This window comes from Watersipora subatra, chromosome 11 (genome assembly GCF_963576615.1).
Source record: "Watersipora subatra chromosome 11, tzWatSuba1.1, whole genome shotgun sequence".
Lineage (NCBI taxonomy): Eukaryota > Metazoa > Bryozoa > Gymnolaemata > Cheilostomatida > Watersiporidae > Watersipora > Watersipora subatra.
Window position 1 is genome coordinate 44,517,684 of NC_088718.1, and position 22,670 is coordinate 44,540,353.

Here is a 22,670-nt window from a genome sequence, read left to right on the forward strand (position 1 = left end):
ACAACTCCGCGCAAAGAGTATTGCCATAGATAGACTTGAATAAATCGTTTTGTACGCAGTGACAGTGAAGAAACATTTCGATGTTTTTCTGATGACCTGCATAACAGTTCCTTGTTGGTGATTGTTTCGCGTTCATCCATGCTCTAGCATGATAATCTTACAATCATTAAGGACTTAGTTCGTTATTACCAGTGGATTATTGGCTTATGGTCCAGGTTGCCATGTTTTTGGGGATTAATCTAACTGTACATAAGCCTATTGAGAGGGTGCAGATAGAAATAAAACCTGACTACCTGATGTTTATAAACTGAGTGCGTGTCCGCGCAACTTTGTTCTAATGGCAGCATGCTTTAGGCTATTTCCACACCAATTTCTCTATGCGAATGTTCTGAGACATGCGCCATAGGCAAAGAATGCTCAAGTACCTACAAGCACCTGTTGATTAATGCCTATTCTGGAACTTCATGGGAACGGCAACAGATCAAGCAGTCCGATTATTTGTTAACATAAAATAGTGTCTCTCAGAGCCACTTATGCGAAATTGCAATGAACCGAAATAGAGAGACGGACCACTTGAAAGGCAAAGAAAGAGACGTGTGACAATACATCAAAGAATCTCTGCGCAGGAGTTTATTAAGCTCGCAGTAGGTGTGAGATGGACGCTTCAGTCTACGATTGTCTCGCTTTGTTGACAAGAAAATTGGTCGTAACATTGACATGCAAGGGAATAACTGGCTCTGCCTGCTAATCCACGGCACTAGGCAAGCAATTTCAAACTAAAACAGCATAATCAGCATTACAGCACCCTCGTACAATATACCAGTTGCAGGTCCTTTACCACAATGTAAAGTTCTGTCATCATTCCGCATCCAACCATCCACCGTCATTGGGCAGCAGGTGTCCTGTTTTTGTGAGAATTTCTCGTATGTGCACCGTATATAGAGGGTACTTGCTTAACGTCTTATCTAGGTCATCCCTCAAGGTCATGAGGTCGAGAAGCGTCAGACATGGTTGAAGCTTGGCGCAGTTAGCGGATTGTACTCGCAGACTGTGGGCTGACAGGAATACAGTTGTTACTAAAAGGAATGAATAAAATGGAATAGCTAGAAGACTATAACAAGAGATGCACATAAACATGTTATCTTTACCTGATCAGGTTGTATATTAACATGATTGCAATGGCTGGTATGCCGTGGTAGAACAATTCTGTTTCCTTAGATGTTCTTAAAATCATTAAATTCATTAGACTTTCTGGCCATTGAAATAAGTACATGGTGAAAATAAATGGATGTCCTAGAATATTTATTGCATAGCCACACGGCTGAGAGACAGCTTGTGCAAGAGATCTGACTGCTGACTCGCAGATTAGGTAATAATTATTATAGACTATTCTTACTATTAATCGAAGCAGTGTACTTCAACCTTGTTTTTGACATTTCAAGGTTATTCGTTTTTTTTGGTATTTGGTAACCCTGCGGGCTTATTGGAGAACCTATTGGTTATTGAACTTATAGGTTCAAGAGAGTAATAATAAACAACCATTAGTTTACAAGCATTAAAGTTAAACATATGGAACAGGAGAGCAGTTATCTCCACATACAGACATCAGAGATTCTTGCAAACTGCTGCAGAGATAGCGGACTCAGTGAGTCCAAATAATCAACGATCAAGTATATTTTAACTTTACCGATCAATGACATAGAGCTTAACGACTCTTACGACATATTTTAACCTATCCAATCAATGAAATAGTATAAACCAGCCCAACCAATGAGCAATACGGTATACCTTAGCCAAACCAATCAAGGCAATACAGTATACTTTAGCCTAACCAATGAATAGCCAAGTATATACCAGCCTAACCCATCAACAGTAGAGTATATGACAGCCTATCCAATCAATAGCAGAGCATATATGAGTCTAACCAATCAACAGCCGCATATACGCCAGCCTATCCAATCAATAATAGAGCATATACGAGTCTAACCAATCAACAGCCGTGTATACGCCAGCCTATCCATTCAATAATAGAGCATATACGAGCCTAACCAATAAACAACCGCGTATACGCCAGCCTATCCAATCAATAGCAGAGCATATATGAGTATAACCAATCAACAGCCGCGTATACGCCAGCCTATCCAATCAATAATAGAGCATATACGAGTCTAACCAATCAACAGCCGTGTATACGCCAGCCTATCCATTTAATAATAGAGCATATACGAGTCTAACCAATAAACAACCGCGTATACGCCAGCCTATCCAATCAATAATAGAGCATCTACGAGTCTAACCAATCAACAGCCGCGTATACACCAGCCTATCCAATCAATAATAGAGCATATACGAGTCTAACCAATTAACAGCCGCGTATACACCAGCCTATCCAATCAATAATAGAGCATATACGAGTCTAACCAATCAACCGGTAACATAGTATATCTAACGAATGTACAGGAGCCACAAGTATTAAAAGTTATGGAAGCAACGTTAGGGGGAGGTGAATCAGCAAACTAGCTATGTACCAGATCAGCAACTGAATATTTAAAATTAACTACGGACAAACATGCGTTTCTAAAAATTGTGTTATGACATATTTTCAACTTTTCTCATTAAAGTGAGAGCATTGTAAACGACTATGCGTAAGAGAAATTGTTCGAGTAGCAAATTTTCAGGAGCTTCATTATTTCCATGCATCTTACAATCAAAATCTATTTACTCTTTAATTAAACTATTATGGATTTTATTATTGTTTTTTATTCCAGTTTTAAATTATAATTATATAAAAATACACAATTTCATCGCCAAACATTAATATATAACAAACAGCAGAACAGAGATTCCAAAATTTCAAATAATTTTTGTTATAAGTTTTGAAGCAGGGTTAATGGCTTATCAGAGAACGATTATCAGCCTCTAGCTTTAACAAAGACCTGTTGTACACGGTGTGATAACTCCTCAGTTTGTAGCTGGGGATCTCTTTATTGTCTATTCTCCAAGTCATATCTCATAGAAGTTGCGAGTCCTTGGAGAGGGTTTATAGGTTTATAGTTTAGTAATGGCAGTACAGACACATCGTATCTTTAGCTTAATGCATAAATGTGAACCATGCAGTTGCAAATTGCAAAAATGCGAATTGCAATTTGCAACAATGCAATTGCCGTGTTGCAAATTGCAATTGCTAAATGCAAATGGCGAATTTAATTTTTTAGTCTCATGAGGTGATTACTCATGTAAATTCACTCGTATCTCAAATCAATTTTCCTATATAAATAACTAAATACAAATTAATCCTTTCCCACTCTCTGAACAAGCTACCGAAAAACAGGATATTAAAAAAAATGTGTTTTTAATTGTATTAATTTACCACTTAAGCTCAATAATTAACAAATACCTATCTAGTAGTTCTGATCCGCATAAAATGTGACAACAAGAATGACAGTAAGAAAGATCGAGCGATGCTGTTCTCGTAACCAGCCTGCCGCATACTCAGCCATATAGCTGCCGATCAGAAACTGTCTTGTATGCTCATATCTCAACTTTGTCTCGTATCTCAAAGTAAAATTTGTTTAGAATTTTCCTCGAATCTCAAACTTCTCGTATTTTTAGACACTTGCATATCAAGGCATTAGGTATTACGTTATGCGGAATTTACATTATAGAAGGTATACGTTGTCAGAATGTCTACCGTATTTGAAATAATTTCACTGGAATAATGTGTTTCTAGGTTTCAGGCTTGTCTTGCAGCTGTACTACTAGAGGCTGGCTAATGGAGTAACATTCATATCTCAGTAGTACACGTCTTCCTGTCAACAGGCTTTTACGATAGTCTTTGAATAAAACAAAAAACGGCAAAAAATAGCTCTCATCTGAAAAGGGAGTTTCTGACAGGAATGGAACTGGGAGAACAACAAACAAACCGCAGCTAGATAATAAAGCGTAAGATGTCTTGCTTTTAAATCACGAATCAATTAGCTAATCTTACCCAATTCATATCTCGACAATAGATGAGTAAAAATCTACATAACTATTGGCTACATCAATCAGTGGATAAAAAAATGAATCCATATTTTTCAAACCAATTGTCAGTCATAAGCCAATAAAAATCATGAAAGGGAAAATTGATACAGTTTTCATGATATTATGCAATACAATAAATTGAGGTTCAGAAGTGAAGGAATGCAGGCGGGCGAGATAAAGGGATCTCATAACTCTGAAGTTAGCAATAACAAGATCATAGATTTCAAAATGGAGACAAGAAAACACGGGATAATAGCTGTCTGGCCTGCAGACTGATGATGTGACATAAATTACACAGGTTTGGTCGAAGCTTCATGATATAACTTCATGTTTGAGCTGATTGCCTGCGCAGGGAGGATCTTCAAGCCTCCTGCAGGTGAAAATTTTCACGATTAGCGAAATGCACAGCTTTTGCTAATGGTGATGGTTTTGCACATACTTTACAAATTCCACTCTTGAGCTTTTCCAATTCTAGACATGATTTTTCCACGAATTAGCCACATGTTTATTTACACGAGAGTAGCTATGAAAAGCAAATGATGCGTTGCTTTAGAGAGCTTCAACAATTGTGAATTACTGATTTTATCAGCTTTGTGAAACCTCAAAAACTCTAGTATTTAATAAAACCGCCAGAACTTTCCTTATTGGAACAGCATTTTGATTACGATAGTTAGTACATCATACATATTGCAGTAACCTAGTGAACGCTTAAAATGTTCAAGTTTTTAAGACACTGAGCAAGCTATGCAGCAAAAATGCATTCCAAAACCAGGTTTAATTTCAAGAGATCACAAAAAGGCTGTATGGATAACCATGATGGAGGTCTTAACCTAGCAGGCAGAGTATAGACACGGGATGCACGGAGTCGCACTGTACAAAAAACATGTTTACTACTGTTATTGTTGGCTATGCAATACCAACAATCCTTATTATAGTCTTCGATATCATAAGAGCCGTGACCATCCATCCGTCCGTCTGAGGCTACGCTAATAAGTTGGAAAAAAGGAATGCATCGCATGGGGATCAAACCCAGATATTTGCGCTCAGAGCCTAGCGAGCCACTAACCGCACCACTCAACTACCTTGGACCATAGTGGAATAATTGTACACATAGTTATTACACATGACGATCTCTTGCAGCGCAAGGGATTTCCAGTGATAAAAATAATTAAAGTGAATAAAGAAATTACTAAATATTACTAGTAATAAAAATAATATAATAATAGTACTATTATAATAATAGTACTATACAATAATACATACTACTCCTTTCATTACTTAATTTTTGAACTGATGATTTTGAGATTAATAATTTGAAACGAATATTTTCAACGCATTGAGTATCAAACTTCCCATACCTTGGGCTGTTTCAATAAAGAACATTCAGAGTACAGTATGTGTCATGCATCGGAAAAAGTTGGGACCACCAAATGCGTCTCCACTCAAGATCAAAAACTTGCGGGGTCTGCTGTGTGGCGTATCTTAAAACGCTTTTGGAGGCTGCTGAGGCTTGCTGGGCTGTTTATAATGCACTTGGCAGCGTGTAAGAAAGTCAAGGAAACCCAAACACAGTTTGACGGAGATCAAAGACTGCTCACCTTCTCACTGGAATGTGATCAAGGTAGCGCATCTGATAAATTTCTCACGAAATTCTTTTTTATGAACCAAACTATCTGTATCAATCTATACTCACCCTTTGGCACATTCTCGAGCTGAGTGAGGAAGGAGTGGTTGCGCATCAGACTTGAAAAAGAGGCTGTTACGAGCTGTTTTGTTAGACCAACGATTCGCTTCAGTATCATCTGGGATAGAGAAAAGGCGCACGGAGGGTGTCGCGAAAGGCACTTTAGGGTTTGGGAGATGGTTTCAAAGTTTCCAGCCTAAATGGAAAAGCCATGAAAAGCACAATTAATACACAAAGACTGTAAGATATCAATGAAGAGGCAATGTCGAAAGGGAAACGGGTTAATATTTCCAAAAAAATCCAAAAAGCACCACTTGGCTAAATGATGAACCAGTGTTTAACCATCACACAGGTTTAGACATTCTACATTTACTTGTCTGAATGATCACCTGCACTAAGTTACACTGTAGAAGCAATAAATTTCTCATTTAGGTGGCAGTAGTACAAGCTATGGAGTTGTCTGCCTTTTATAGTGAGTTGTGATTGCCGAGTTGTGACAAGCTAAAATAATGAGCTTGTCATGTGGAGGCAGACAAAGCTAGAGATTAGCGAACATGTGATTGAGTTGACTATTGCATATTGAGATGACCATATTCTCTGGCCAAAGTGCATGGAAAAAACTATATTATATATAGTTTTATTTATAAATATAAATATTTGAAAAATATAATATTTTAATATAATTGCTATTTATTATATAACAAGTATTTCATATAAAAATAATTTATTGTACAGAAAATCTTCCCTTTGTGTAAATATAAAACACTACAGGTTAAAAATGAGAAATTATAATAACAACGGGATAAAATTCAAGCTTCCTAAAACCTACCCTTAGATGTTTTGTATAAATGCTTCAGCTATTCCTGAAAACTTTGGTATTTATGTGAGAAAAAGAGGGTACAGCAACTGACGTTAGGATGTACATCTTATGGAAAGCCATTCTTAAAAAATAATTCACACTTTAAACAAAGTTTAACACTTTCAACAAAGTTTAACACTTTCAACAAAGTTTAAAGTTAACAAAGACCAGTTTGATTCAGAGGCATTTGTTAGAGTTAGAGGCATCCACCCACTAACTCTTTCACTCTTTGTTCGTATCGAGTCATCATAGAGCCTTGTATCTGTGCTTACTATTTACCCCCAATTTATAATACTGATCATAAATTATAATTATATGATTGAATTTTATACTGCGGTATGTGGAAACATTGTAAAAGTCAGTAGTTTCCAACTTTGCATTATTTTATACCTCGATTAAAACGATTGTAGGTATTGCAAAAGCGGTAAAAATTCCCACTTAACATTGCTAGAGAGTTTCTCCTATTTCTTGCTATATAGGCATGCATGAACAATTGTGTGCGCAGCTGTCAGAATGAGTAGTGAGCAATGTTTAAATGTACTCCAAATAAGCGCAACCCAAGGAAACTAAAATCGAGTGTTAGCATAAATTAGTATACAAACAAACGAGATGTTACTTTTTAAGAAAAGCAAAGGTTCTCTGTTAAACTTCTAAATATATGACAATTATATGCGATGTTGTTTCTTCCGGCTAGCTAACCCACTTCTACTTAGGAGTGAGGTGAGCAATACCTGAGTGGAAAGTATCATTTCAACGCAGGCCTCTTGGAAGCTGCATATATCTTTGTTCACCTGCTGACATGTAGAAATGCCAGCTGATAAGTTGAGTAGATCCACAAGACACCTGCAAAACGTGTCATCATCCTTAATATTCTTTACACCCTTAGTATTTATTCTATATCTGATACACCGCTAACCTCTCATATTTCCCTACATTTGTCTAATATTTGAAGAGCAACATTTCAGTAATGCCTGTACTTGCTTGGAGAACATGCTAGATAGCGACAAACGTGTTAGAAGGTGCGCAAGATATTGAGTTTTAGTTGAACAACATGGAGTTAGCTATATACAACATGAAGTCAGCTATATACAACATGGAGTCAGCTATATACAACAGGTACAATGTATGTATAACTTAATATTGGCTTTGGTAATCAATAATCATCAACGAAATGATGTTGTTTAATCACATACCAAAAGAAAGAAAATGAAAAGACAGAAATCAGGAATTATTGATAGTTTAAATGATGTGTTTTAAAAGTTGATAATCTAAAAGTATTGCGTAGAAGTCGAGATAGTGAATTGTAGGGTGTAGTAACGGAAAGTTTATAAACTGAAACATACAATGGTGGATGTAGTATGTTGGTGTCACAGAATAGAAAACTATGTTTGTCATATGTGTGGGAGAATAAAAACAAATATTCTGGGCATAGTCTATGCAAGATTTTGAAACCTGTAACATGAATCCATAAATGACTGAGTTTAGGATAAGACAATATGTTCAGAGATTTTGTGACGCGGTGGGTAGAAGTGTGGTAAGCCGGACTACGTGATCGGTAGGACACAAGTCTTAATATAGCTTAAGATTTTGTCTTAGTATACAAAAAACAATAAATATAATGTCGGTGAATAGCGCCTGCTGAGCACTCGGTCTAGCATTTCTTTAAGTTGAATATACTAGGGATCTATGGCAAAAAGTTCGTCTCCTTTTGTACGTAACTCTTTATCCTCTCCGATAGCATTTAAATAAATGCATATTTTTCATGAGGCGTGCACATCTGCTCATACCTGTACGCATAGCGAATCATATAGTAGTTTGTGAGAGATATACTCGGTAGCCTGAATAAGGTACCACCTTAATAGATTCATCTACATAATTTATTGCTGGTAAATACTTGAAGGTAAAACAAAAGCTATTACCTTGAACATACCTCCGATGTTCTATCGCTTGTAATCTATTTCTTTAATGTATTTATGCAAACATTCTATCAATGCACTACCGCGGCTCCTTTGATCTCTTCAACAACAATTATTTATGGCATATTTAATCACTATTGCCTATTACCTTCATTTCATTGCTCTCTCCAACTGAGACTGATACTTTTATGACCTCTAAAACCTTTGCTCTCCATTCGCCTTGCCTCATCCTCACCTCTCCTCACCTTCCCTTACCTCTCATCTCTCCTCACCTTCCCTTACCTCTCCTCACCTTCCCTTACCTGTCATCTCTTCTCACCTTCCCTTACCTCTCATCTCTCCTCACCTTCCCTTACCTCTCATCTCTCCTCACCTTCCCTTACCTCTCATCTCTCCTCACCTTCCCTTACCTCTCATCTCTTCTCACCTTCCCTTACCTCTCATCTCTCCTCACCTTCCCTTACCTCTCATCTCTCCTCACCTTCCCTTACCTCTCATCTCTCCTCACCTTCCCTTACCTCTCATCTCTCCTCACCTTCCCTCACTTCTCATCTCTCCTCACCTTCCCTTACCTCTTGTCTCTCCACACATTCACCTCTTCTCACCTTCCCTTCTCACCTTCCCTTCTCACCTCTTCTCAGCCTCATCTCATCTCACCTCACCTCATCTCTCCTCATCCTCACCTCTTCCCTCCTCATCTTCACCGACCTCTACGCGTCCTCACTTCTCTTCACAACCTCACATTTTTTCCTCACTGCATCCTCCCTTCTCCCTCCACTTCGATAAGTTCTTGTTTTTCGTCAGGGTAACAAGACCGCAAACCGTGCAACCACCTACTTGTATTTCGAAGAAAAACTCATTATTTGTCAAATGCTTTTGTTGTTATTGTTATTACTTGCAAATCTGATTTATGGACTATTGTTTTTGGCCAAACTTCTCAAAACAAAATATGTTTAGAGGATTATAAAGATGACTCCGCCTATTCAAATTATTTTCATGCAAGATTTGCTCGTAGTTGAACAGCCTTGGCAAAAATTGTAAAAATTTATAACTATTTTGTGTTGTATGAGTATGTATTTACTATCTATCTACATATGATGAGCATTTTTATGTATATTATTTATGTATAGCGTATGACTATATTTACTATCTATCTATACGTGATGAGCGTGCTTATGTATTTTATCTATGTATGGCGTAAGACTGTATTTACTATCTATCTATATGTGATGAGAGTGCTTATGTATACTATCTATGTATAGCGTATGGCTATATTTACTACCTACCTACATATGATGGGAATGTTTATGTATTTTATTTATGTATAGCGCCTGCACGTTAGCGTATGTACAGATAACAACTCCACCATTCACATCTGTATAAAAGGTGTCAGTATATTTAGATTTCAGATTAATCAAAAGAAAAGACCGCTAGGCAAGCTAAAACTACTGAGAGCTGAAACTACAGGTAAGTTTATCATGGCTGACAGTCTCTAAAACTGCTGTATGTTAGTTATCAGCCCTTTGGTTTCGTATTCTATGAGCCATTCACATTAGTGAAGAGCATAGGTCCGATAACAAAAGATTAGTTCTCTGCATACCCATACTTTAATATAACTGTTAACAAAACACTGTAAACAAATGTTAACACTGTTTTGGTAACACTTAAGAAAACAGTATTAACAAATATAAAGTGAACAAAACCTTATTACCAAAACACTGTTAACAGAGCAATGCTAACAAAACACCATTAAAAATCTGTTAACAAATCTGTTAGCAAAACATTATTAACATGAGTGTTAACAAAACACTGTTAACATGAGTGTTAACAAAACACTGTTAACATAATACTGTTAAATGATAAATATGTCATCAATAAAAACAATAACTTTCTGCTGTTGATCAGTAGGTTGCTGAATTACTTTAAATTGGCACAAATAATAATAATTATAAAAATAATAATATTAATTGGTGCATCGAAAACGCACTAAATATTTCTCAGTACTACATGTATAAGATCGTTGGCTGTGACCAATTGGTGCATCTAAAACGCACTAAATATTACTCAGTACTACATGTATAAGATCGTTGGCTGTGACCAATTGGTGCATCTAAAACGCACTAAATATTACTCAGTACTACATGTATAAGATCGTTGGCTGTGACCAATTGGTGCATCTAAAACGCACTAAATATTTCTCAGTACTACATGTATAAGATCGTTGGCTGTAACCAATTGGTGCATCTAAAACGCACTAAATATTTCTCAGTACTACATGTATAAGATCGTTGGCTGTAACCAATTGGTGCATCTAAAACGCACTAAATATTACTCAGTACTACATGTATAAGATCGTTGGCTGTAACCAATTGGTGCATCTAAACCGCACTAAATATTACTCAGTACTACATGTATAAGATCGTTGGCTGTAACCAATTGGTGCATCTAAACCGCACTAAATATTACTCAGTACTACATGTATAAGATCGTTGGCTGTAACCAATTTGGGAATCTAAAATCAGCGATGAATTACTTTGTGTACTAAAATATCATTAAACCTGTTAGAGAACCATTGCTGCTGACCTGTTGACCCTTGCTGGTGACCTATTGACCGTTGCTGGTCGATTTATTTCTCACCTGCTACTGCATCATGACTGTTGACCAGAAGATTCATAACAAAAAAATTCTTTATAAACATTTAAGTAGTTCATGTTTTGAAATTTCATTAAAATTCTAATTTAAAATTGGAACAAGTTGAATGGCGTGTTTCATATTCAGTACAGAAAATGTGGTTAGAATTGAATCACAAATAAAATATATATTTGTATATTTGAACAATCGCAGAACATCTTATCTTCAGAATTGGCTAACGGCGGCGGGCAGTTCACATGAGATATCGTATGGCATTTTGTAATTTTATCTATTTTTGATTGGACAAGCAAGATGTTGCAGCAGAAGTGTTAGAAAAGTCCAAGAGAACCGCCTGCAGGTAACTGTTTATTTTTAACTCAAAATGTTCAAGCAGTGACACATGGCCACTTGTGCCTACGCAAAATGCTATATGCTGAAACTGTACTGTTTACAGAGATTCCTTCTTAAAAATTTACATATCATTTTCATTACACTTTCCATCTTCAAATTGATCCGACATCTTCAAAAAAGGAGCAGCAGGTGCTCCGAGTCGTGCATATGACCACAAATGTGCAAAAATAAGTAGGCCTAGCGCAACAGCAGAAAAGAAGATACTCGGATATAGAATACACGAATATTTATCCTGCTAGCGTATTCCTGCAATTGCAAACAGGCTAGAAAAATTGACAGTCATGGGCGAAATATTTGACACGCCGCTGTAAGCTGCCATATTGACAGCTGTCGATTTTACATGTTCATGACTAGATATGTATAACTGCCACCGCAGTAAAAACTGATGCGAGGTATGACTGGCAGTAAAATGAAGAAATACTTTCCTGTTGCTAAATTTATCTACTCCTTTACCGCAGTGATAAACGAGCAGACATGATCTTGAGGTAGAATTCAGAGGTCATTATATTCGTGCTGGCAAGGAAGAATTTCATCAGCACCTGATGATTGCAGGAAATTAAGGCCAAACTGAAAACTCATTATCCGAGGGAATGCGGCAAAGGAGCTGAACTAGCGTGACTACAGAAGTTATGTAAAGAACCTGAGCACAATAGCACAATAGAGGAGACAGACTCGAGCGTTGGGAGAAGTTCTTGTGTTCAAAATTAGCTGCATTTACTCACGACAATGTGACAGTCTCCGGCAGGTGGTGGTGGAGTGAGCTAATTATGGTCAGTCGCAGCTGCGATGAGAACATGAGAACTGATTATTAGTCATTCGGTGTTGACCGACCCGATGGCTCATTTCCAACCGGCGCTCAGTTCTAAGCTTGAATACAAAGTTATCATTAATAACTTATCTTCGTCATGTTTTTTATTTCAAATCAATCTTTAGTAAGCCCATCAACGTATGATTGAACGAACCAAAAAAATGCGCATAAATTATAAGACAATTCCATCTTCGCTGCAAGCTTTGACTTTTTCACAATCCCTTCATAACTTATGAATGAATAAGGTGTCTCGCCATTAATAGCCAGGGTGAAACAATAAATCAATTAGTAATCTATCCTGGCTTAGGCGGCCACAGGAAGTCGGCTAATAAATAAATAGGCTGATGAAGGAGCGACATCGAAAAGAGATAGGTTCCGGCAAAATCATATGACTCAAGGTCGTTGAAAGGTCGCAACATATATGTGGGATACCAATGCTTCCACAACACCCAAACCTGCTATCTATAATCTATATGTAAATTCATAATGGGAGATTTTCTTCAGGAATTTCACTCATTTCAGAAATAAAAATGTTTTTTCTGTCGATACCTGTGTATACGAACAAACGGATGTTACCAGCACGGGTATTCAACCCGTGAAAATCCCCATGTATCAGCATGAACGAGGATATGACAGGAAATAAGAGCCAGGTGGTACCTACGTCAAGGTGTTAGCTCCCCTCCTTGCTTTAGTTAATCAATATACTTGTTTTATTATGGACAGAGATCTCACATTCAGCTACTAAAAACTAGCGAGCTCACTGCTTAAGTTAATTAAATAATTATTTATATTATGGAAATAATTTATTAACGCTAAATAAATTTTAGATAAAATTTATAGTGCACTTAAATTTTTGGAAATGGTAGACGTTTATCTTCACTGGTCAACAAATCTTTAATATTATAATTTTCGTCTATAGCCACCTTCTGAGGTTAGGAAAAAAGACTGCTTTCAATGGGATTCGAACTCACAACTTTTGGCGTCGTACCCTGACGCTCTACCTCCCACAATCAGCCGCCTTGTCGCATTTTTGGAATACTTATGCAGTTAGTTATTACACCTGACAAGCTATGACGGCGTACCGCACTGCCCGGGTACCCTCACTCTCTCTCTCACTCTCGCAGTTGGTCATGTCAACAATGACTGTCTTATGGCTTAGGGGTACTAGTTATTATAAGTACAATTTCTTCAAGTACTCCAGCTGTCTTCATTCCTTCTCCTGTCAGCTGCGGGACCGATATGTTACTGGAGTAAGGCCAAACTTTGAGAAACAAAGTTAATCGATTGTTATTTTCGGTTTGCATGTCGACATAGTCATATGTTGGAGAAAAACCGCTTATAAGAATACTACTACAGTTTGTTTAATTCATTCCAAAGATTAAAAACATAATAATTAAAACTCCCGGCAATTACTTATAGCATTATATAATACTATGTAAAACATTGAATGTAAAAACCAAATTATATGTAAAAGAAACTAAATTACTGAAGTAGCAATGAAGAAAAAAAGTTTGTATTGTCTCACGTCTGAACAACTGATGAATTAATGCGTAGCTGATACATTGATACCAAGTTATGGAGCCGGTCTAATTTAAAGTAGGTGAACTCGCTAAACTAACATAACATATTCATATACATTTTTATATTTGGTATTTACTTTAATTTAATTATAACAGCCAGTCTATCCAGTTTCACACATTTAAGGCTTTCACCGCTTCCCTATCACCATGTTGCTCATGATAACTACAGGATACTTTCAGATAAATATCAAAGAACTGATACAAAAATGCTTGCTCAGGTTGCTGTATTATTTGTTGTCTTACTTCTAAAAAATGAATTGTTTTCTCCTTTTTGACAACCGCTACCCCTCACACCTAGGGGGGTAAGAAGTATGGGTCAATATTATTCTAGCACCATAGAACCAAACTATCTGAACGATAACCGCTACCCCTCACACCAAGGGGGGTTAGAAGTACGGGTCAATATTATTCTAGCACCATAGAACCAAACTATCTGAACGATAACCGCTACCCCTCACACCAAGGGGGTTAAGAAGTATGGGTCAATATTATTCTAGCACCATAGAACCAAACTATCTGAACGATAACCGCTACCCCTCACACCAAGGGGGGTTAGAAGTACGGGTCAATATTATTCTAGCACCATAGAACCAAACTATCTGAACGATAACCGCTACCCCTCACACCAAGGGGGGTTAGAAGTACGGGTCAATATTATTCTAGCACCATAGAACCAAACTATCTGAACGATAACCGCTACCCCTCACACCAAGGGGGTTAAGAAGTATGGGTCAATATTATTCTAGCACCATAGAACCAAACTATCTGAACGATAACCGCTACCCCTCACACTAAGGGGGGTAAGAAGTATGGGTCAATATTATTCTAGCACCATAGAACCAAACTATCTGAACTATAACCGCTACCCCTCACACCAAGGGGGGTAAGAAGTATGGGTCAATATTATTCTAGCACCATAGAACCAAACTATCTGAACGATAACCGCTACCCCTCACACCAAGGGGGGTTAGAAGTACGGGTCAATATTATTCTAGCACCATAGAACCAAACTATCTGAACGATAACCGCTACCCCTCACACCAAGGGGGGTTAGAAGTACGGGTCAATATTATTCTAGCACCATAGAACCAAACTATCTGAACGATAACCGCTACCCCTCACACCAAGGGGGTTAAGAAGTATGGGTCAATATTATTCTAGCACCATAGAACCAAACTATCTGAACGATAACCGCTACCCCTCACACTAAGGGGGGTAAGAAGTATGGGTCAATATTATTCTAGCACCATAGAACCAAACTATCTGAACTATAACCGCTACCCCTCACACCAAGGGGGGTAAGAAGTATGGGTCAATATTATTCTAGCACCATAGAACCAAACTATCTGAACGATAACCGCTACCCCTCACACCAAGGGGGGTAAGAAGTATGGGTCAATATTATTCTAGCACCATAGAACCAAACTATCTGAACGATAACCGCTACCCCTCACACCAAGGGGGGTAAGAAGTATGGGTCAATATTATTCTAGCACCATAGAACCAAACTATCTGAACGATAACTGCTACCCCTCACACCAAGGGGGGTAAGAAGTATGGGTCAATATTATTCTAGCACCATAGAACCAAACTATCTGAACGATAACCGCTACCCCTCACACTAAGGGGGGTAAGAAGTATGGGTCAATATTATTCTAGCACCATAGAACCAAACTATCTGAACTATAACTGCTACCCCTCACACCAAGGGGGGTAAGAAGTATGGGTCAATATTATTCTAGCACCATAGAACCAAACTATCTGAACGATAACCGCTACCCCTCACACCAAGGGGGGTTAGAAGTACGGGTCAATATTATTCTAGCACCATAGAACCAAACTATCTGAACGATAACCGCTACCCCTCACACCAAGGGGGTTAAGAAGTATGGGTCAATATTATTCTAGCACCATAGAACCAAACTATCTGAACAATAACTGCTACCCCTCACACCAAGGGGGGGTAAGAAGTACGGGTCAATATTATTCTAGCACCATAGAACCAAACTATCTGAACGATAACCGCTACCCCTCACACTAAGGGGGGTAAGAAGTATGGGTCAATATTATTCTAGCACCATAGAACCAAACTATCTGAACTATAACCGCTACCCCTCACACCAAGGGGGGTAAGAAGTATGGGTCAATATTATTCTAGCACCATAGAACCAAACTATCTGAACGATAACCGCTACCCCTCACACCAAGGGGGGTAAGAAGTATGGGTCAATATTATTCTAGCACCATAGAACCAAACTATCTGAACGATAACCACTACCCCTCACACCAAGGGGGGTAAGAAGTATGGGTCAATATTATTCTAGCACCATAGAACCAAACTATCTGAACGATAACTGCTACCCCTCACACTAAGGGGGGTAAGAAGTATGGGTCAATATTATTCTAGCACCATAGAACCAAACTATCTGAACTATAACTGCTACCCCTCACACCAAGGGGGGTAAGAAGTATGGGTCAATATTATTCTAGCACCATAGAACCAAACTATCTGAACGATAACCGCTACCCCTCACACCAAGGGGGGTAAGAAGTATGGGTCAATATTATTCTAGCACCATAGAACCAAACTATCTGAACGATAACCGCTACCCCTCACACCAAGGGGGGTAAGAAGTATGGGTCAATATTATTCTAGCACCATAGAACCAAACTATCTGAACGATAACCGCTACCCCTCACACCAAGGGGGGTAAGAAGTACGGGTCAATATTATTCTAGCACCATAGAACTAAACTATCTGAACTATAACTGCTACCCCTCACACCAAGGGGGGTAAGAAGTATGGGTCAATATTATTCTAGCACCATAGAACCAAACTATCTGAACGATAACTGCTACCCCTCACACCAAGGGGGGTAAGAAGTATGGGTCAATATTATTCTAGCACCATAGAACCAAACTATCTGAACGATAACCGCTACCCCTCACACCAAGGGGGGGTAAGAAGTACGGGTCAATATTATTCTAGCACCATAGAACCAAACTATCTGAACGATAACCGCTACCCCTCACACCAAGGGGGGGTAAGAAGTACGGGTCAATATTATTCTAGCACCATAGAACCAAACTATCTGAACGATAACCGCTACCCCTCACACCAAGGGGGGTAAGAAGTATGGGTCAATATTATTCTAGCACCATAGAACCAAACTATCTGAACGATAACCGCTACCCCTCACACCAAGGGGGGTAAGAAGTACGGGTCAATATTATTCTAGCACCATAGAACCAAACTATCTGAACTATAACCGCTACCCCTCACACCAAGGGGTGTAAGAAGTATGGGTCAATATTATTCTAGCACCATAGAACCAAACTATCTGAACTATAACTGCTACCCCTCACACTAAGGGGGGTAAGAAGTATGGGTCAATATTATTCTAGCACCATAGAACCAAACTATCTGAACTATAACCGCTACCCCTCACACCAAGGGGTGTAAGAAGTATGGGTCAATATTATTCTAGCACCATAGAACCAAACTATCTGAACTATAACCGCTACCCCTCACACCAAGGGGGGTAAGAAGTACGGGTCAATATTATTCTAGCACCATAGAACCAAACAATCTGAACGATAACCGCTACCCCTCACACCAAGGGGTGTAAGAAGTATGGGTCAATATTATTCTAGCACCATAGAACCAAACTATCTGAACGATAACCGCTACCCCTCACACCAAGGGGGGGTAAGAAGTACGGGTCAATATTATTCTAGCACCATAGAACCAAACTATCTGAACGATAACCGCTACCCCTCACACCAAGGGGTGTAAGAAGTATGGGTCAATATTATTCTAGCACCATAGAACCAAACTATCTGAACTATAACTGCTACCCCTCACACTAAGGGGGGTAAGAAGTATGGGTCAATATTATTCTAGCACCATAGAACCAAACTATCTGAACTATAACTGCTACCCCTCACACTAAGGGGGGTAAGAAGTATGGGTCAATATTATTCTAGCACCATAGAACCAAACTATCTGAACGATAACTGCTACCCCTCACACCAAGGGGGGTAAGAAGTATGGGTCAATATTATTCTAGCACCATAGAACCAAACTATCTGAACTATAACTGCTACCCCTCACACCAAGGGGGTAAGAAGTATGGGTCAATATTATTCTAGCACCATAGAACCAAACTATCTGAACGATAACCGCTACCCCTCACACCAAGGGGGGGTAAGAAGTACGGGTCAATATTATTCTAGCACCATAGAACCAAACTATCTGAACTATAACCGCTACCCCTCACACCAAGGGGGGTAAGAAGTATGGGTCAATATTATTCTAGCACCATAGAACCAAACTATCTGAACGATAACCGCTACCCCTCACACCAAGGGGGGTAAGAAGTACGGGTCAATGTTATTCTAGCACCATAGAACCAAACTATCTGAACGATAACCGCTACCCCTCACACTAAGGGGGGTAAGAAGTATGGGTCAATATTATTCTAGCACCATAGAACCAAACTATCTGAACGATAACCGCTACCCCTCACACCAAGGGGGGTAAGAAGTATGGGTCAATATTATTCTAGCACCATAGAACCAAACTATCTGAATGATAACCGCTACCCCTCACACCAAGGGGGGTAAGAAGTATGGGTCAATATTATTCTAGCACCATAGAACCAAACTATCTGAACGATAACCGCTACCCCTCACACCAAGGGGGGTAAGAAGTACGGGTCAATATTATTCTAGCACCATAGAACCAAACTATCTGAACGATAACCGCTACCCCTCACACCAAGGGGGGTAAGAAGTATGGGTCAATATTATTCTAGCACCATAGAACCAAACTATCTGAACGATAACCGCTACCCCTCACACCAAGGGGGGTAAGAAGTACGGGTCAATATTATTCTAGCACCATAGAACCAAACTATCTGAACGATAACCGCTACCCCTCACACCAAGGGGGGTAAGAAGTATGGGTCAATATTATTCTAGCACCATAGAACCAAACTATCTGAACTATAACTGCTACCCCTCACACCAAGGGGGTAAGAAGTATGGGTCAATATTATTCTAGCACCATAGAACCAAACTATCTGAACTATAACTGCTACCCCTCACACCAAGGGGGGTAAGAAGTACGGGTCAATGTTATTCTAGCACCATAGAACCAAACTATCTGAACGATAACCGCTACCCCTCACACTAAGGGGGGTAAGAAGTATGGGTCAATATTATTCTAGCACCATAGAACCAAACTATCTGAACGATAACCGCTACCCCTCACACTAAGGGGGGTAAGAAGTATGGGTCAATATTATTCTAGCACCATAGAACCAAACTATCTGAACGATAACCGCTACCCCTCACACTAAGGGGGGTAAGAAGTATGGGTCAATATTATTCTAGCACCATAGAACCAAACTATCTGAACGATAACCGCTACCCCTCACACCAAGGGGGGTAAGAAGTATGGGTCAATATTATTCTAGCACCATAGAACCAAACTATCTGAACTATAACTGCTACCCCTCACACCAAGGGGGTAAGAAGTATGGGTCAATATTATTCTAGCACCATAGAACCAAACTATCTGAACTATAACTGCTACCCCTCACACCAAGGGGGGTAAGAAGTATGGGTCAATATTATTCTAGCACCATAGAACCAAACTATCTGAACGATAACCGCTACCCCTCACACCAAGGGGGGTAAGAAGTATGGGTCAATATTATTCTAGCACCAAAGAACCAAACTATCTGAACTATAACCGCTACCCCTCACACCAAGGGGGGTAAGAAGTACGGGTCAATATTATTCTAGCACCATAGAACCAAACTATCTGAACGATAACTGCTACCCCTCACACCAAGGGGGGTAAGAAGTATGGGTCAATATTATTCTAGCACCATAGAACCAAACTATCTGAACGATAACCGCTACCCCTCACACCAAGGGGGGTAAGAAGTACGGGTCAATATTATTCTAGCACCATAGAACCAAACTATCTGAACGATAACCGCTACCCCTCACACCAAGGGGGGTAAGAAGTATGGGTCAATGTTATTCTAGCACCATAGAACCAAACTATCTGAACGATAACTGCTACCCCTCACACCAAGGGGGGGTAAGAAGTATGGGTCAATATTATTCTAGCACCATAGAACCAAACTATCTGAACGATAACCGCTACCCCTCACACCAAGGGGGGTAAGAAGTACGGGTCAATATTATTCTAGCACCATAGAACCAAACTATCTGAACTATAACTGCTACCCCTCACACCAAGGGGGGTAAGAAGTATGGGTCAATATTATTCTAGCACCATAGAACCAAACTATCTGAACGATAACCGCTACCCCTCACACCAAGGGGGGTAAGAAGTACGGGTCAATATTATTCTAGCACCATAGAACCAAACTATCTGAACGATAACCGCTACCCCTCACACCAAGGGGGGTAAGAAGTACGAGTCAATATTATTCTAGCACCATAGAACCAAACTATCTGAACGATAACCGCTACCCCTCACACCAAGGGGGTTAAGAAGTATGGGTCAATATTATTCTAGCACCATAGAACCAAACTATCTGAACGATAACCGCTACCCCTCACACTAAGGGGGGTAAGAAGTATGGGTCAATATTATTCTAGCACCATAGAACCAAACTATCTGAACTATAACCGCTACCCCTCACACCAAGGGGGGTAAGAAGTATGGGTCAATATTATTCTAGCACCATAGAACCAAACTATCTGAACGATAACCGCTACCCCTCACACCAAGGGGGGTAAGAAGTACGGGTCAATATTATTCTAGCACCATAGAACCAAACTATCTGAACTATAACCGCTACCCCTCACACCAAGGGGGGTAAGAAGTATGGGTCAATATTATTCTAGCACCATAGAACCAAACTATCTGAACGATAACCGCTACCCCTCACACCAAGGGGGGGTAAGAAGTATGGGTCAATATTATTCTAGCACCATAGAACCAAACTATCTGAACGATAACCGCTACCCCTCACACCAAGGGGGGTAAGAAGTATGGGTCAATATTATTCTAGCACCATAGAACCAAACTATCTGAACTATAACTGCTACCCCTCACACCAAGGGGGTAAGAAGTAAGGGTCAATATTATTCTAGCACCATAGAACCAAACTATCTGAACTATAACTGCTACCCCTCACACCAAGGGGGGTAAGAAGTATGGGTCAATATTATTCTAGCACCATAGAACCAAACTATCTGAACGATAACCGCTACCCCTCACACCAAGGGGGGTAAGAAGTACGGGTCAATATTATTCTAGCACCATAGAACCAAACTATCTGAACGATAACCGCTACCCCTCACACCAAGGGGGGTAAGAAGTACGAGTCAATATTATTCTAGCACCATAGAACCAAACTATCTGAACGATAACCGCTACCCCTCACACCAAGGGGGTTAAGAAGTATGGGTCAATATTATTCTAGCACCATAGAACCAAACTATCTGAACGATAACCGCTACCCCTCACACTAAGGGGGGTAAGAAGTATGGGTCAATATTATTCTAGCACCATAGAACCAAACTATCTGAACTATAACCGCTACCCCTCACACCAAGGGGGGTAAGAAGTATGGGTCAATATTATTCTAGCACCATAGAACCAAACTATCTGAACGATAACCGCTACCCCTCACACCAAGGGGGGTAAGAAGTACGGGTCAATATTATTCTAGCACCATAGAACCAAACTATCTGAACTATAACCGCTACCCCTCACACCAAGGGGGTAAGAAGTACGGGTCAATATTATTCTAGCACCATAGAACCAAACTATCTGAACGATAACCGCTACCCCTCACACTAAGGGGGGTAAGAAGTATGGGTCAATATTATTCTAGCACCATAGAACCAAACTATCTGAACTATAACCGCTACCCCTCACACCAAGGGGGGTAAGAAGTACGGGTCAATATTATTCTAGCACCATAGAACCAAACTATCTGAACGATAACCGCTACCCCTCACACCAAGGGGGGTAAGAAGTATGGGTCAATATTATTCTAGCACCATAGAACCAAACTATCTGAACGATAACCGCTACCCCTCACACCAAGGGGGTAAGAAGTACGGGTCAATATTATTCTAGCACCATAGAACCAAACTATCTGAACGACAACCGCTACCCCTCACACCAAGGGGGGTAAGAAGTCCGGGTCAATATTATTCTAGCACCATAGAACCAAACTATCTGAACGACAACCGCTACCCCTCACACCAAGGGGGGTAAGAAGTATGGGTCAATATTATTCTAGCACCATAGAACCAAACTATCTGAACGATAACCGCTACCCCTCACACCAAGGGGGGGTAAGAAGTATGGGTCAATATTATTCTAGCACCATAGAACCAAACTATCTGAACGATAACCGCTACCCCTCACACCAAGGGGGGTAAGAAGTACGGGTCAATATTATTCTAGCACCATAGAACCAAACTATCTGAACGACAACCGCTACCCCTCACACCAAGGGGGGTAAGAAGTATGGGTCAATATTATTCTAGCACCATAGAACCAAACTATCTGAACGATAACCGCTACCCCTCACACCAAGGGGGGTAAGAAGTATGGGTCAATATTATTCTAGCACCATAGAACCAAACTATCTGAACGATAACCGCTACCCCTCACACCAAGGGGGTAAGAAGTATGGGTCAATATTATTCTAGCACCATAGAACCAAACTATCTGAACGATAACCGCTACCCCTCA

At 39.6% G+C, this 22,670-nt stretch overlaps 1 protein-coding gene across 1 annotated transcript in view; it reads right to left on the minus strand.

The window, feature by feature from the left end:
• Positions 1–3: 3 nt before the first annotated feature.
• The window catches only part of LOC137408896 (uncharacterized), a 47,329-nt gene continuing 24,662 nt past the window's right edge, over positions 4–22,670 (minus strand). The window contains exons 5-7 of the mRNA XM_068095516.1: positions 7,298–7,409; positions 5,717–5,903; positions 4–1,076 (exon numbers count right to left, since the gene is read on the minus strand). Of these exons, the coding sequence (XP_067951617.1) occupies positions 859–1,076; positions 5,717–5,903; positions 7,298–7,409 (517 nt within the window). The 3' untranslated portion in view covers positions 4–858. The remainder of the gene's footprint in view (positions 1,077–5,716; positions 5,904–7,297; positions 7,410–22,670) is intronic.